General features: G+C 59.2%; 1 protein-coding gene across 1 annotated transcript in view; it reads left to right on the top strand.

Annotated features, from left to right (window-relative positions):
• Positions 1–11,761, top strand: part of SND1 (staphylococcal nuclease and tudor domain containing 1) — a 410,101-nt gene extending 398,340 nt beyond the window's left edge. Inside the window, exons 18-24 of the mRNA XM_020914889.2 lie at positions 2,723–2,864; positions 6,130–6,253; positions 7,133–7,202; positions 8,137–8,250; positions 9,003–9,206; positions 10,983–11,027; positions 11,137–11,761. Of these exons, the coding sequence (XP_020770548.2) occupies positions 2,723–2,864; positions 6,130–6,253; positions 7,133–7,202; positions 8,137–8,250; positions 9,003–9,206; positions 10,983–11,027; positions 11,137–11,202 (765 nt within the window). The 3' untranslated portion in view covers positions 11,203–11,761. The remainder of the gene's footprint in view (positions 1–2,722; positions 2,865–6,129; positions 6,254–7,132; positions 7,203–8,136; positions 8,251–9,002; positions 9,207–10,982; positions 11,028–11,136) is intronic.
• The last annotated feature ends 379 nt before the right edge of the window (positions 11,762–12,140 follow it).

Raw genomic sequence — 12,140 nt, 5'->3', positions numbered from 1 at the left:
AGAGGGCAGCTGTCTGTCCCCCATACCCCCTGCCCCACTCATACCTCGGCAGGGCCTTTGACAGGCCTGGATTGGCCATCGATTGGCTTTTATTGAGCTTAGCTTCCCACTGCGGGCTTGCAGGCCTTCACCACCCTGGCCACACGCCAGCCCCTCCTCTGGTATTAAATAGGATCTAGAAAGGAAAGGTTCCATGCAGTGGAACCTCGGGTCCACACGGCCCGCAGCCTGCCAGGAGGAGGACCCCGGGCTCCCCCGGGAGGAAGTGCGGGGGGATGGGGGGTGGGCGGGGGCTGGGTGAGGACAGAGGAGACTGCCTCTTCTCTGCTGCTAAGCTGGCCCCGGGGTGCAGGGGATCTGAGCAGGACAGGAAGTGGCTGACCCAGCAGTGCAGAGCAGGGGAGGGAGAGGGCTCCCTGCCCACTGGCCCCCGGGATCTGTAGCCAGGGCCACCGAGGGGTCACAGAGGGTGTCTGGCTGACGTGTGTGCCCCTCCCTGCCCAGGCTCTGCAGAGAGAGAACCGCAGTCGGCGTGGGCCCAGCTCGCCCTTGTTTTGAGGGTGGGGACCTGCCCTCCAGCTGACTGACTCCCTCCCACCACAAAGCCACCTGACTGAGCCACACTCGCCAGCTTCTGCAGGGACCCCGCAGGGCGCTGTGACTGAGGGCCAGGCCTGCCTTCTTAGAAATGGAGCTCTCCGTCTGAGGAGCAGCCCCTCCTCTTCTGGCCTTGGGCAGCCTCAGGCTTCCAGTGTGTTCTCACCCCCGGAGGCGGCAGTGTCCTCTGCTCCCCGCCTGCCCGCTGCCCTATGAGCTGTGGGACCCCATAGGACGGGCCTCTGCCTCCTGGTAGGAAAGGGGCCCGAGGACCACCCCGAGGCTCTGTCTGCATCATCCCTGACCTCCACCCCGCTGCCCCCTGAACCTGCCAGGGAAGACCCCCCACCTTCTCTCTCTAGGAGGAAACCTGACGCTGTCGCCTGAGGCACCTTGGCTTGAGGAGTTTCCACTCTCAGCCCTGTTCCCATTCTGTCCACGAGGCAGAGGAGCCTCCCTCCCCTCCAGCCGAGGGAAATGGGGTGGGGTTAGGATGGGGGCCAGCGCAGGGGCCCCAGGAAAGGCAGGGAACAAGGGCGGAGGGAGGCCCTGACTTGGTCTACGGCAGTAGGGGCACAGTCTGGAGAGTGGTGCTGGTGGGGATGGCGCAGAGGACAGACTGCTGGGCCAGGAATGCCGCTGGCGAGTCTCTGCCACTCCCTGGCAGCCTCGCCCCCAGGCTCAGAAAGTCCCTGTTGCTCATTCCAGTTCCCGGGGCCCAGGCCTCTCCCTCCAGTGGAAGGACACGCACTCGTGCCACATTAGAGGCAGGACCATGGTTTCAACGGGTATGGTCCAGAGTGGTTCAGTAATTCCAGCTTTCATATGCTTCTTGGTGCACCGGCCCACCATGCCCCAGGAGTCTGTGTGTAGCAGAAGGGTCACATGGCCCAACTACCACCTCTTGCAGGGGAAGAAAAGGAGATTCAGAGAAGACATGTGACTTGACTGAGGTCACAGAGCAAATTAAAGGGGAAAATGAAAGGACCGGAGTCCACAACTCCCACCTACGATTTTTCCCACTGCTCATTGCTGCCTTTTGTGTTCAGGGGCCCAGGCGATGCCAAAATTCCCCTTGAAGGGCTCTAGGGCCCGTCCCCCTGTATTCAAATCCTGCTTCTGCTACATCTAGCAAGCCTGTGTGCCTCGGTTTCTTCATTTGTAAAATCGGGGGTAATGTTGATCCCTTTTGAAAAGGTTGCTGTGAGGATTAGATGAGCTAGTACTTGGGTAATGTTTAGTGTGGCCCCAAGTGAGCATATAAGGTTTGGGCTAATAACTCCTGTCACTGCCCGCCCGAGTCCTGTATGTGTGTGTCTGCGGGACCCAGTGTGTAGTCCCGCCCCCCGGGCTCCCCCAGCCCCTTTCTGCCGCCCAGCTGGAAAGCCATCTCCCTCCCTCACTCTGACAGGCCTCACTACTGGGATAATCTCCTGGCCGCGGGATTGGACTTGACGCGCTGTCTCCCCGCATCAGCTTCTGAGCACTGCAGCCCTGACAGTGCAGGGCTGGGGGAGGGAGGGAGAGGGGAGGGTGGAGGGCGGCGGCCCGGCTTCCAAACCGGGGTCAGAGCAACCTCCGTGAGGTGCGGAGGTCGGGCACCCTTACACAGTGGTGGCCCTCCCCTCCGCGGCCCAGCGCCGTCGCTTGGAGAGCCTCAGGAGTGCCCGTGGCCTTGTGACGGTGGGAGGGCCTGGGGCGTTCACTGGCCCTCACGGGGGCTGAGGGAAGGGGACAGGGACTGGTCACCACCACAGGGCCAAGGGGCTCACGCCTGCGTGCGTGAGAGTCGCTGGGAGTCTTGAGTTTTGATTCCCTTTCCCTGGGACCCTTAGAGCATATCCTGATGGGCAGGAAGGGAGGGGTACCCTGGCACCTTCATTCCCAGGAAGATCCCCAGTTGTTCTGGACGCCTCAGAGTTTGGGAGCTGCTGGACTAGAAGTTCTCCCACCCCATGTCTGCCCTCCAGGGGCTCAGACCAGCATGATGCAACATCACCCCCACACTCGTCCCCACACTCGTCCCCAGAGCAGTGGTTCCCCCTGCCCAGAGCCCCTTTCCTGGCGTCCTTTCTGACTTCACTTCCTGAACCCCTCACCTCCCCTCTGCTGACCACATGTGCAGGTCTGGGCCCACTATGAGGAGCAGCCCGTGGAGGAGGTGATGCCTGTGCTGGAGGAGAAGGAGCGCTCGGCCAGCTACAAGCCGGTGTTTGTGACGGAGATCACCGATGACCTGCACTTCTATGTGCAAGATGTGGAGACAGGTGAGCACACACCTGGCCCTGTTTCCACCACCTCACAGCTCCTGGCGCGGGGCTGGCCCACCTCAGGGCCCCCTGTTCAGGCAGGGGGTGGGACCCAGGCTTCCAGGGGCCTCCTTGCCTAGCTTGCGGCTGCTGCCCACCTCCCAGGCCCCTGAGCGGCGCTCTGGGCCCAAGGTCATATTCTCAGCCACAACGGAGGTGGCGAGGCTGAGCGGTCCTCTGAGGACTGGTGAGGTCACCAGCCCTGTCTGGGTGGTGCTCTGAGACTCTGAGGTCATTGTTTTCCTCCCAGACACCCCTGGCGGAGCTGGGCAGGAGGATGGTGCCCTCGGAGCCCGTCAAGAAGCAATGGACAGATTGTCTCCACGTGGCCGGGAAGCGCACACCGGCTCTGCTCAGCGCCTCTGCCCTTCAGCCTCCCCCAGGAGGGCAGGGTGGGGGGAGCCCGGGCTTGTCTCTGCTGGGGTTTCTCCTCCTCCAGAGGTTCCTGTAAGCCCCGAGTGGTGACCAGTTGCCATGGAAACAGGCGGCACTCTAGGGGAAATCATCCCCAGGAAGTCTTTCTGAAAGACCCTCCTTCTGCATCCTCCCTCTTCCTCCTGCCCTCCGGTGCTGTGCACTGAGGCCAGGGTCCTCGCCCCGCCATCCTGCCCGCCCCCGCTCTCGGTAGAGAGCTTGGGTTTCCAGAGGAGCAAGGGCAGCAGGGCCGGCTCTCCCGGCAACCGCACTGGGGCCCCTCTGGCCCAGCTCCCCACCTCCACTACTTTTTCTCTGTCCATTCCTCACCTCCCTTCTCTCATTTGCCACCCTGTGCGGGGAAACATTTTAGTTGCGATCAGAGGAAAAAAGCCCTTTAAGCTACTTCTTGGTCGAGGAAACCAGGTCTTTGCAAGGCGGAGGGGGCGGGAGATGTCAGTGACATTGAGGGTGACAGAGTGCGGCTCTCCCTGCCCTCCTCGGCCCCACCCCCAGGCCCACTCCAATGGTCGGCAACCTCGTGTCAGCCACTTCCCCACCAACGATGCTGCCCAGGTAGCTGCGTCTGTGGCAATGTCACTTCACCGGGGAGACTGACCATTCTGAACCTTGGGCTGGCGGGGCTGAGATGAGCTGCTGAGCCTGCAGCGTTAGGTTCTCTCGTGGTCAGCAGCATTCCCCGGCCACTGCCTGGGGAATGAAGCCAGGAGGAAGCCTTCAGGTCTGAAAGGTGGCCCAGGTAGGAATGAGAGCTACTCCTGAGCCCAGGAGCCAGCAAGAAGGCCCTCCGGGAGCTTGGGGAAAGTGAACTCAAAGGAGACCCTGCCCAGGGAACCCCGGCTGCCACAGGCTCTACCTGGCCTCTGGGTCCTGCCAGGTAGGACTCGCTTTGAGTAAGAACAGGTGCTGGAGTCTCCAGGGGCCAGAGCTTGAGGCTGAGTTCAAGGCCTCCCTGTAGCCTCTGTGACCTCAGAGGCTTCCTGTATCCGTTCCGCACCCCGCCTAGCTGTCGGTGACAGCTCTCGGAAGCCAGAACACTGCACCAGCAGCAGCCAAGGCAGATAACAAGGAGAAAAAGGGACTTGGGAGGAACCACGTATTGTTGGAAAACTGGAGGAGCAAGTGACGTGTTGCATGGCACGCCATGTGGATGGCTGTGAGCTCCAGAGAAAACCCTGCCCTCCATCAAATCCATGAACAGGAACCAGGGCACACACAGCCTCCCTCTCCTGAAACCCTTCACCCCTCTGGGAGTCAGGGACATCCTCTGGCCGTTTTTCCCTTCTCTTAATTAAAGCCAGCCTTCTGGAAGGATCTGATGAAGTAATGAATGCGTTGCTATTGGCCCTCCGTGACCAACCAGGTTCTGTGTAAGGACCTCCCAGAGGGCTTTGCTATTCGCAGAGCTGTTGCCTTGGAGCAAAATAATAATAATAATAGAGCAAGTATAACAAGATCTCATCTGTGTAGAGGAGGCTTCTAAGTCCCTGAAATTTTACTGTCTGGGCCAGAAATGCAGGTGCAGGAGAACAGAGGGTTTACTGCCAGGCAGGGGGAGGGCAGCTGCTTCTAAAAAGTCCCTGAAACCATCTTGTGAAGGCCAGGGCAGGGCCCGAGTGTGGACAGGCGCAAACCTGCAGACCCCTCATCAACACAATGCAGTTGCCAAGCACCCTGCATGGCCGGAGCTTTACGAGGTCTCAAGAGGCGACAGAACCAAGTGAGCTGTGGTCTGTGCCCTGAAGGAGCTCACAGTGCAGTGGCAGAAACACAGACCAGATGGGAATGGATAAGGCCCCCTGTGACAAGTGTGCCGATGGCTAACATGTGTCAGGCTCCTGTAACAGGGCGGCCCCGGGCCCTGAGGGTGAGGAGGAATCCCTCGCTGCCACCACACACACCCCCACGCCCCACTCCAGCACCCTCCCCCTGGAAAGCGAAGCTGGTGGAAAAAGGCCGGTGTAGAGCTTGAATCAGAGCCAGAGGGACTAACGCTTAGCAGAAGGGTGGTGACGGGATGCAGCAGGAGGGGGCCCCTGAGAAGACCTTGGGGTTGCCACACCCAGGGACAGACAGATCAGCCACAGGGTGGATGACCCAGGGAGAATGGTTCAGGAAAGAAAAGGCAAGGAAGGGGTCCCACCCCCATGGAGGAGGGCAGTGAGTTGGCTGGGAGGGTGGAACCACTGGCAGCGCTTGGAGGTTCAGTTCCGCACATGTCTCTAGACGCGTCACGTCAGAGCGGCCACATCTGAACAGGCTGAGACTGGGCCCCGCTCCCGGAATCGCTCCCATCTTTCACAGCCCAGATTCTGAGGTCCTTTCCTTGTGCAGGGTCATAGGGGGCCCCCTCCTTCAGCTCCACTTTTGTCCCTGGGTGACTTGGCAGAGAGTAGCTACTGTCCATCACCACTTCTGTGGCCCAGGCCAGGGCCAACCCTGGTAGGAATGGAAAAGGCAGGTTGGCCTGGGCCTTGCTTGGTGTCCACTCACTTTCTACACCTCCTAAACCAAAGCCCAGGAACATTCCCTGCACATCCCCAGGGACAGCCAAGAGTGGAAGGCTGGGTTCCTCTTAGGCCTGAAATGTCTGCAAAATATCATGAACCTCCTCGAGCAGGGACCAAAGAGAACTTCCCTGCAGGATGGGGGCAAGCCAGTGCTGTGGGCACCTTGCAGCAGTCCACATCCTGCCCAGTCCCCGGGCTCGTCTTCCACCCAGCCCCATCTAGAGATGAGGCTCCAGGGAATGTGGTACCCAGGTCTCACTCCCTCTTCCTCCCCACAGGCACCCAACTGGAGAAGCTGATGGAGAACATGCGCAATGATATTGCCAGCCACCCTCCCATCGAGGGCTCCTATGCCCCCCGCCGGGGTGAATTCTGCATCGCCAAATTCGTAGACGGAGAATGGTAAGCCACCTGAATCCAAGCAAGGCAGAGTCTTAAGCAGGAGCAAGAGGAGGTCTGTCTCCAGAGCCCCAGCCTGCAGAAGCACCAGCCAGACTTGAGGCATTCGCCATATCGGCCTGCTTTCCACTGAGTAGTCAGTCGCTCTTGACCTTGGCCAGCTCTCCAGAGTGGTCCTCTATGTTGCCCATTTGCAACAGTGTAACCCAGTTTTTCTGCAGTCTGGCCTCTAAGGTACAGGAGTATCTTTCCTCTCTCCTGGGCTCTTCTGTTGGGGGTACCCTGGCTGGCTGCAGCTCTCCATCCAGCACCCCATCACCCCACACAGGAAAGATGATATCAGGAGGGGGCAGGGGTGGTGAGGGGAGACGCTGGTTCCTATGAGCCCAGACCAGCCACCACCCTCCACCCCAGCTGTCTGGTACAGGAGTAGCAGCACTCCCAGGCTGCAGGAAGGTCACTTACGTCTGATCTACCAAAGATAGGGCCCATGGCCTTCCCAGGGTGACGAAGTGACTTGGATGCATTCCCTGCTGCGGCCTCCCAGACAGATCTGCCGGCTAATTACAGCTGCTGTTTAGTGTGCTGGGTTTAAACAGCAGACATCAATCTAGTCATTAGTCTTGTTGCTTTATGCCCCAAGGACACATTAATCTGCTCCACATGCTCCCCTCTCCCTCCCTCTGCTCCCAGCTATGCTCTGATTCCATTAGATGGGGTCCCGGTGGAGTCCGAAATCTGGCCCCCTGTGACACCCGTGGGTGTTCATTTTGATCCCTGGGTGGGGAAACACTGCACCCCCTGGCCTGCCATCGCTGAGGCTCTGGGGAGTCCGGGCTCCTCAGGGCTATCCCTTGAGCTCTGCCCATGATGCCACTGCAGGTACCGTGCCCGAGTGGAGAAAGTCGAGTCTCCTGCCAAAGTACACGTCTTCTACATCGACTACGGCAACGTGAGTGCGGGGTCGGAGGTGGGCGAGCAGCCTGGGAGGGGCCCCTCAACACACCGGCCCCTAGGTCAAGTCCATCTGAGCTTTAGACCTCCCCCTCCCTCCCTGACAGATGGGGACCCCGTGGGCCTCTCTGCTGCTCGTCTGACTGGCCCGAGTCCTGAGGGACTGGGCAACACCAGCGTCTTGGCTCAGAGGCCTTGAGCGCTGAGCGGTCTCCTGTCCAGGCCCAGCCACAGCCCCAGTTTCTCTCCTGCCCAAACTCTGAAGAGGGGGCCGTGAAGTCCTGCCCTCTACACCCCGTCTCCTGGTTCACAAGGTGCCTGGGTACTGATCGCCAGCGCATCCCAAACCAGGCTTGCTGAGAAGGGACTGGTACCCCCAGGAGAAATGCCCCTTGGACTGGGCCTGGGAGTGTGTTGACCATTCCCTGCAGCAAGCAGGAGAGAAAGCTGTCCTTCAGAGCCGTGCTGCTCCTGAGGACTGGTGGGGGACGGGGGGGAGCCGTGAATAGAAAGCCCAGAGCCTGGGCCAGCCCACCACCCAGGAATACACAGAGGAAAGGATCTTGCTAACTGGGGTTGCCCTGTGCACCTGGGCCAGGACCCTGATCTTAGAGTGCTCTCCCAGCCAGGGACCCCTGCCCCCCAACCCCGCCCCAGCCTGTGGGAAAGTGGTCAGGGAGCTGGTGTCATGGTGGGAAGGCATTGGGAAAAGTGGGTCAGGTGGGCTTGTCAGTTGGAGCCACCAGCTGTGGCGGCACCAGGCCCTGCCTCCCCGGCTTTGCTGACCCTGCAGGCCTGTGCATGTGGAAACAGGTCCTGGGTGCGGGAGGGGGTGAGTTAAGAGTGCTCAGGAACCTGGCCACACAAGTCGTCCCCCGAGAGCAAGGGGGCTTCCAGTATGTGACGCCGCTGGCCCGGTGTGTCCTCTGCAGAGGGAGATCCTGCCGTCCACCCGCCTGGGCACCCTGCCACCTGCCTTCAGCACCCGCGTGCTACCAGCTCAAGCCACGGAGTATGCCTTTGCCTTCATCCAGGTGCCCCAAGATGTGAGTCTCCACCCCTTTCTTCCTCCCAGAGGGGCCCGTCCCCTGACACATGACCACTGCTGCGGCCCCAGCATGTACTCACGGGAACTAAATGCAAAGCCCTCCTGGGTCCCACCCTCCACCCCCTTGCTCACTCTAACGGGGCTGAGCCCCTACTGTGGCCCCGGCTTGGGGCCTCTGCCTCTAGTCTGCTGGGCTCTGGGCTGCAGTTGTCTCCCAGTGCTCCTTCCAGCCTCAGACGGTGCCACCAGAAGTGACTGTCCCCAAACAGATCTGCCCGGGTCACACCTCTGCCAGAAATCCTGCGCTGGGGCTGCCCTGGCTGATGGGAGGGGGTGGAGACAGTGATGACGGTCTGTTAATCACGGGGAGGGGGGCGTGGCCAGGCAGAGCTGCGTGGCCAGGGAGGTCCGGGTCAAGGCAAGGTGGCCTTGGAGCATCTGAGCTGGCTCTTAAGGAGCCATGCGCAGGGTTGGGGAGGGGAACCTAGTAGGGGAGGGCACACTGGATGAAGACTAGTCTGCCAGCTATAGGCTGTGGCAGAAGGTGAGTCGGGCCCTTGTCTGCCCTGGCAGGGAGGTGATTCTTTGTATCGTAGGTGGGAGGAGTCAGCACGGCGGGGGGAGCTGAGTGGGGAGTGAGGTGATGCTGGCACGTCTAGGCAGACTTCCTGGAGGTCCGGGACCTGGGGCCCTGGCAGCTCTTGGCTGACACCAGCCTCTCACACTGACCTGGGTGTGTGCCCGCTGCAGGAGGATGCTCGGACCGACGCGGTGGACAGCGTGGTGCGGGACATCCAGAACACGCAGTGCCTGCTCAACGTGGAGCACCTGAGTGCCGGCTGCCCGCACGTCACCCTGCAGTTCGCTGACTCCAAGGGGGACGTGGGGCTGGGCTTGGTGAAGGAGGGGCTAGTCATGGTGGAGGTGCGCAAGGAGAAGCAGTTCCAGAAAGTGGTACGTGCTGTGGGGGGCGGGACAAAAATGGTCCATGTTGTAGGGATGGAGCGGCCCCTGGCGTCCCCTGCCACCAGTATCCCAGAGGAGGGTGGGTGCCCCCGGGAGCCAGTGAGGGAGCAGGAACCCACCATCCTGCTGCTCCTGCAGGGGAAAGATAATGGATTTGGGTTTGTTGGGGTTTTTTTAAAAAGTTAATTACTTCCCAAATTAATTGGCTGACAGTTTGGCTAAAACTGCAGCTGCAAACTGGAGCGGAAAGTTTCGCAGAAAGTTTCCCTTTGTCCAACCCCTCTGGTGACAGGCCAGGAAGCTGTGCCAGGGGTGGCGCAGAGAGGCTCACAGCCCAGCGTGCTGTCTCTCCTATCCTCACATCCTCCTCTCCAAGCCCATCAGCAGCTCCCAGCACTCAGTGCCGCCTGAGCCACTTACCCAAAAGACTACCACAACCCCCTCCAGCCTGTGGGGAGCTGGATCTGAGTCCCGCCTCCCTCGTTCATGAGACATATGGCCCTGGGGATCAACCATTGGACACTTGAGTCTCCTGTTCATGAAGAGTGCAACCAGCCTGACTGCCACCTAAGATGGACCACGAGAATGGGGGCTGCCAGCTAGGGAACCACCTTGCCCAGCTCAGTGGTAGATCATTAGAGCCAGGCTTCTCCCACTCAGCACTGTTCTCATCCCAGTTCCCCAGGCTCTCCCCACGACATGCCAGCCTCCAGGGACAGGCCAGGCTGGTGGGAAGCCCCCTTGCCCTTCTGTAGCACCCCGCTCCCCCGCCCTCCTGAGTTGGAGGGACTCAAGCGGTAGAGTTGAAACCAACATTCTTCTCTCTCCACTAGACCTTGCTTCCCCCTTCTCCCTGCTCTTTTGCCTTTCCTCTCTCCCCACGTGAAGAAGGGTGGTTGATGGGTCTGTGGCTCTGGTTATGCAGGTTGATAATTTATTTGGAACAAGACTTCACTGTGGATCACTACTGTGTCTTGTCTAGACAAGAGGGGCCTGACCCCTAGTCTCCCTGCAGTTTTTCTTGGATCACTCCTAGGAGTTAGCTTAAGTTTCACTGGAGATCTTAGTGTCCCTCATATGGAACTACCCATAATGTTTCTGGTATCTGTGTGAGTGTAAAGTCGCTTCAGTCGTGTCCAACCCTGCAACTCTATGGACTGCAGCCCACCAGGCCCCTCTATTCATGGGATTCTCCAGGCAAGAATATGGTGTCAAGAAACACCTGATGTGTTTGTTCATTCACTTACTCATTCTTTCTGTAAATGTTTACTGAGGATCTGCAAATCTCTGAATAAGAGACATTCCTGCCCCCATGGAACTTGCATTCAAGCATGAGGTGGCAAAGAATAAAATAAATAAGCCAACAAAATTAGACATCGGACGATGCGTGCAATGGAAAAAGAGAAAGTAGAAGTAAAGGGAACCAGGAATGTGGGGGCGTGGCCCTAATTTTTTAAAGGGGGTTATATGAGGTCTCTTTGAGAAGGTGACTCTTAACCAGAGGCTTGAGCAGGCGGGACAGGTAGCCAGGTGGACAGGCAAGAGAAGCATGTTTCAGGCGATTGGAACAGCCAGTGCAGAGTCGTCTGGAAACAGCAAGGAGAAGGCAACTCTGCACTTGGATTTTCCTCGGAGGGAGCTGGGAACACCTTGAGCAGGGGAGTGATGTGACCTGACCTGGGCCTCTGCCAGGCCCCTCTGGCCACTCAGCTGCAAGTCCCCGCACCTTGACCATCCATCCCGTTGTTTTCTTGTCCCCCGCAGATCACAGAATACCTGAACGCCCAGGAGTCAGCCAAGAGCGCCAGGGTGAGTTTTCGCCTCAGGAGCCCCAGAGGGTGCTGGGAGAAGGGCTTTGGCCATCTAGGTTCCAGCCTGTCCCGCCTTCCCTGACAAGCCATTTGCTGTTTTCTCACAGCTGAACCTGTGGCGCTACGGAGACTTCCGAGCTGATGACGCAGATGAGTTTGGCTACAGCCGCTAAGGAGGGCACCGGGTCTGACCCCCAGCACCGCTCACGCCAGCACCCCTTCCTCTGCCGGGAGGGCGTTTTCAGCTCCAGACCTCAAATCGGGGGCATAGATTGGGTCCAGCTTTGCTTCAGTGTCTGGGAATATCTCGTAGGGTGGCATCTGGGCAGGGGGTGGGGAGACCCCCCCTGCCACAGCTTTCAGGGGGCAGGCATTGTCTTCCAAGAGGACAGGCATTGCCCTCTGCTGTCTCTCCCAGCTGATTTTGTTTCTGTTTGGAGGTTTGTAGGTTTTTTGGGTTTTTTTTAATTGTCCTCAAATCAGGAAGAAACATGAAAGACTTTGTCCTAATGGGGGCTTAATCCTGGCCCCGAGGCCGGCTGCCGACTGGCACCCCACATCCGTCCCAGACCGCCCTTCTCCCTGGCTCTCTGTCCAGCTGTTGATTATGTGATTTTTCTGATATGTCCATTCTCAAATGCCAGCGTGTCCACATCTGCCCCTTTGCCCAGCCCTCCCTATTTCTGTATTTAAAGCTTTTGAGACCCAATAAAATAGTACATGCTGTCTGCAGCTCTTATTGGTGATGGTGGAGCCCAGAGCCCAGAATCTCAACAGCTCCAGCCAGGAGGTGACCTGGACACTCAAATGACCCCCAAGGTCTAATCCATGTGCCTGACCACGCTCCCTGAAAACAGCCAGTCACAGGAAGCAGGGCAGTCCTCCGGAGCAACTCCTGGGGCCTGGTGGGTATACCTGGCACCATGGCCGTCGTGCAGAAGCCTGCAGGTCTTCTCTTTTGACTCATCTACACATGGCTGCTCTCAAGAACCTCAGCAGACAGTGCCCAGGCGAGAGGTTGCTGGGCCTTTCCTTTGGCCAGACCCACCAGCGCCCCCCAAGGGGCCAGCAGGGTCTCACTGAGGGAAGTGAGGCGAGTTCTGGCTTCCTG

This window comes from Odocoileus virginianus, chromosome 1 (genome assembly GCF_023699985.2).
Source record: "Odocoileus virginianus isolate 20LAN1187 ecotype Illinois chromosome 1, Ovbor_1.2, whole genome shotgun sequence".
Lineage (NCBI taxonomy): Eukaryota > Metazoa > Chordata > Mammalia > Artiodactyla > Cervidae > Odocoileus > Odocoileus virginianus.
The sequence above is the reverse complement of the archived record's forward strand: the minus strand, read 5'-3'. Positions and strand labels throughout refer to the sequence as shown.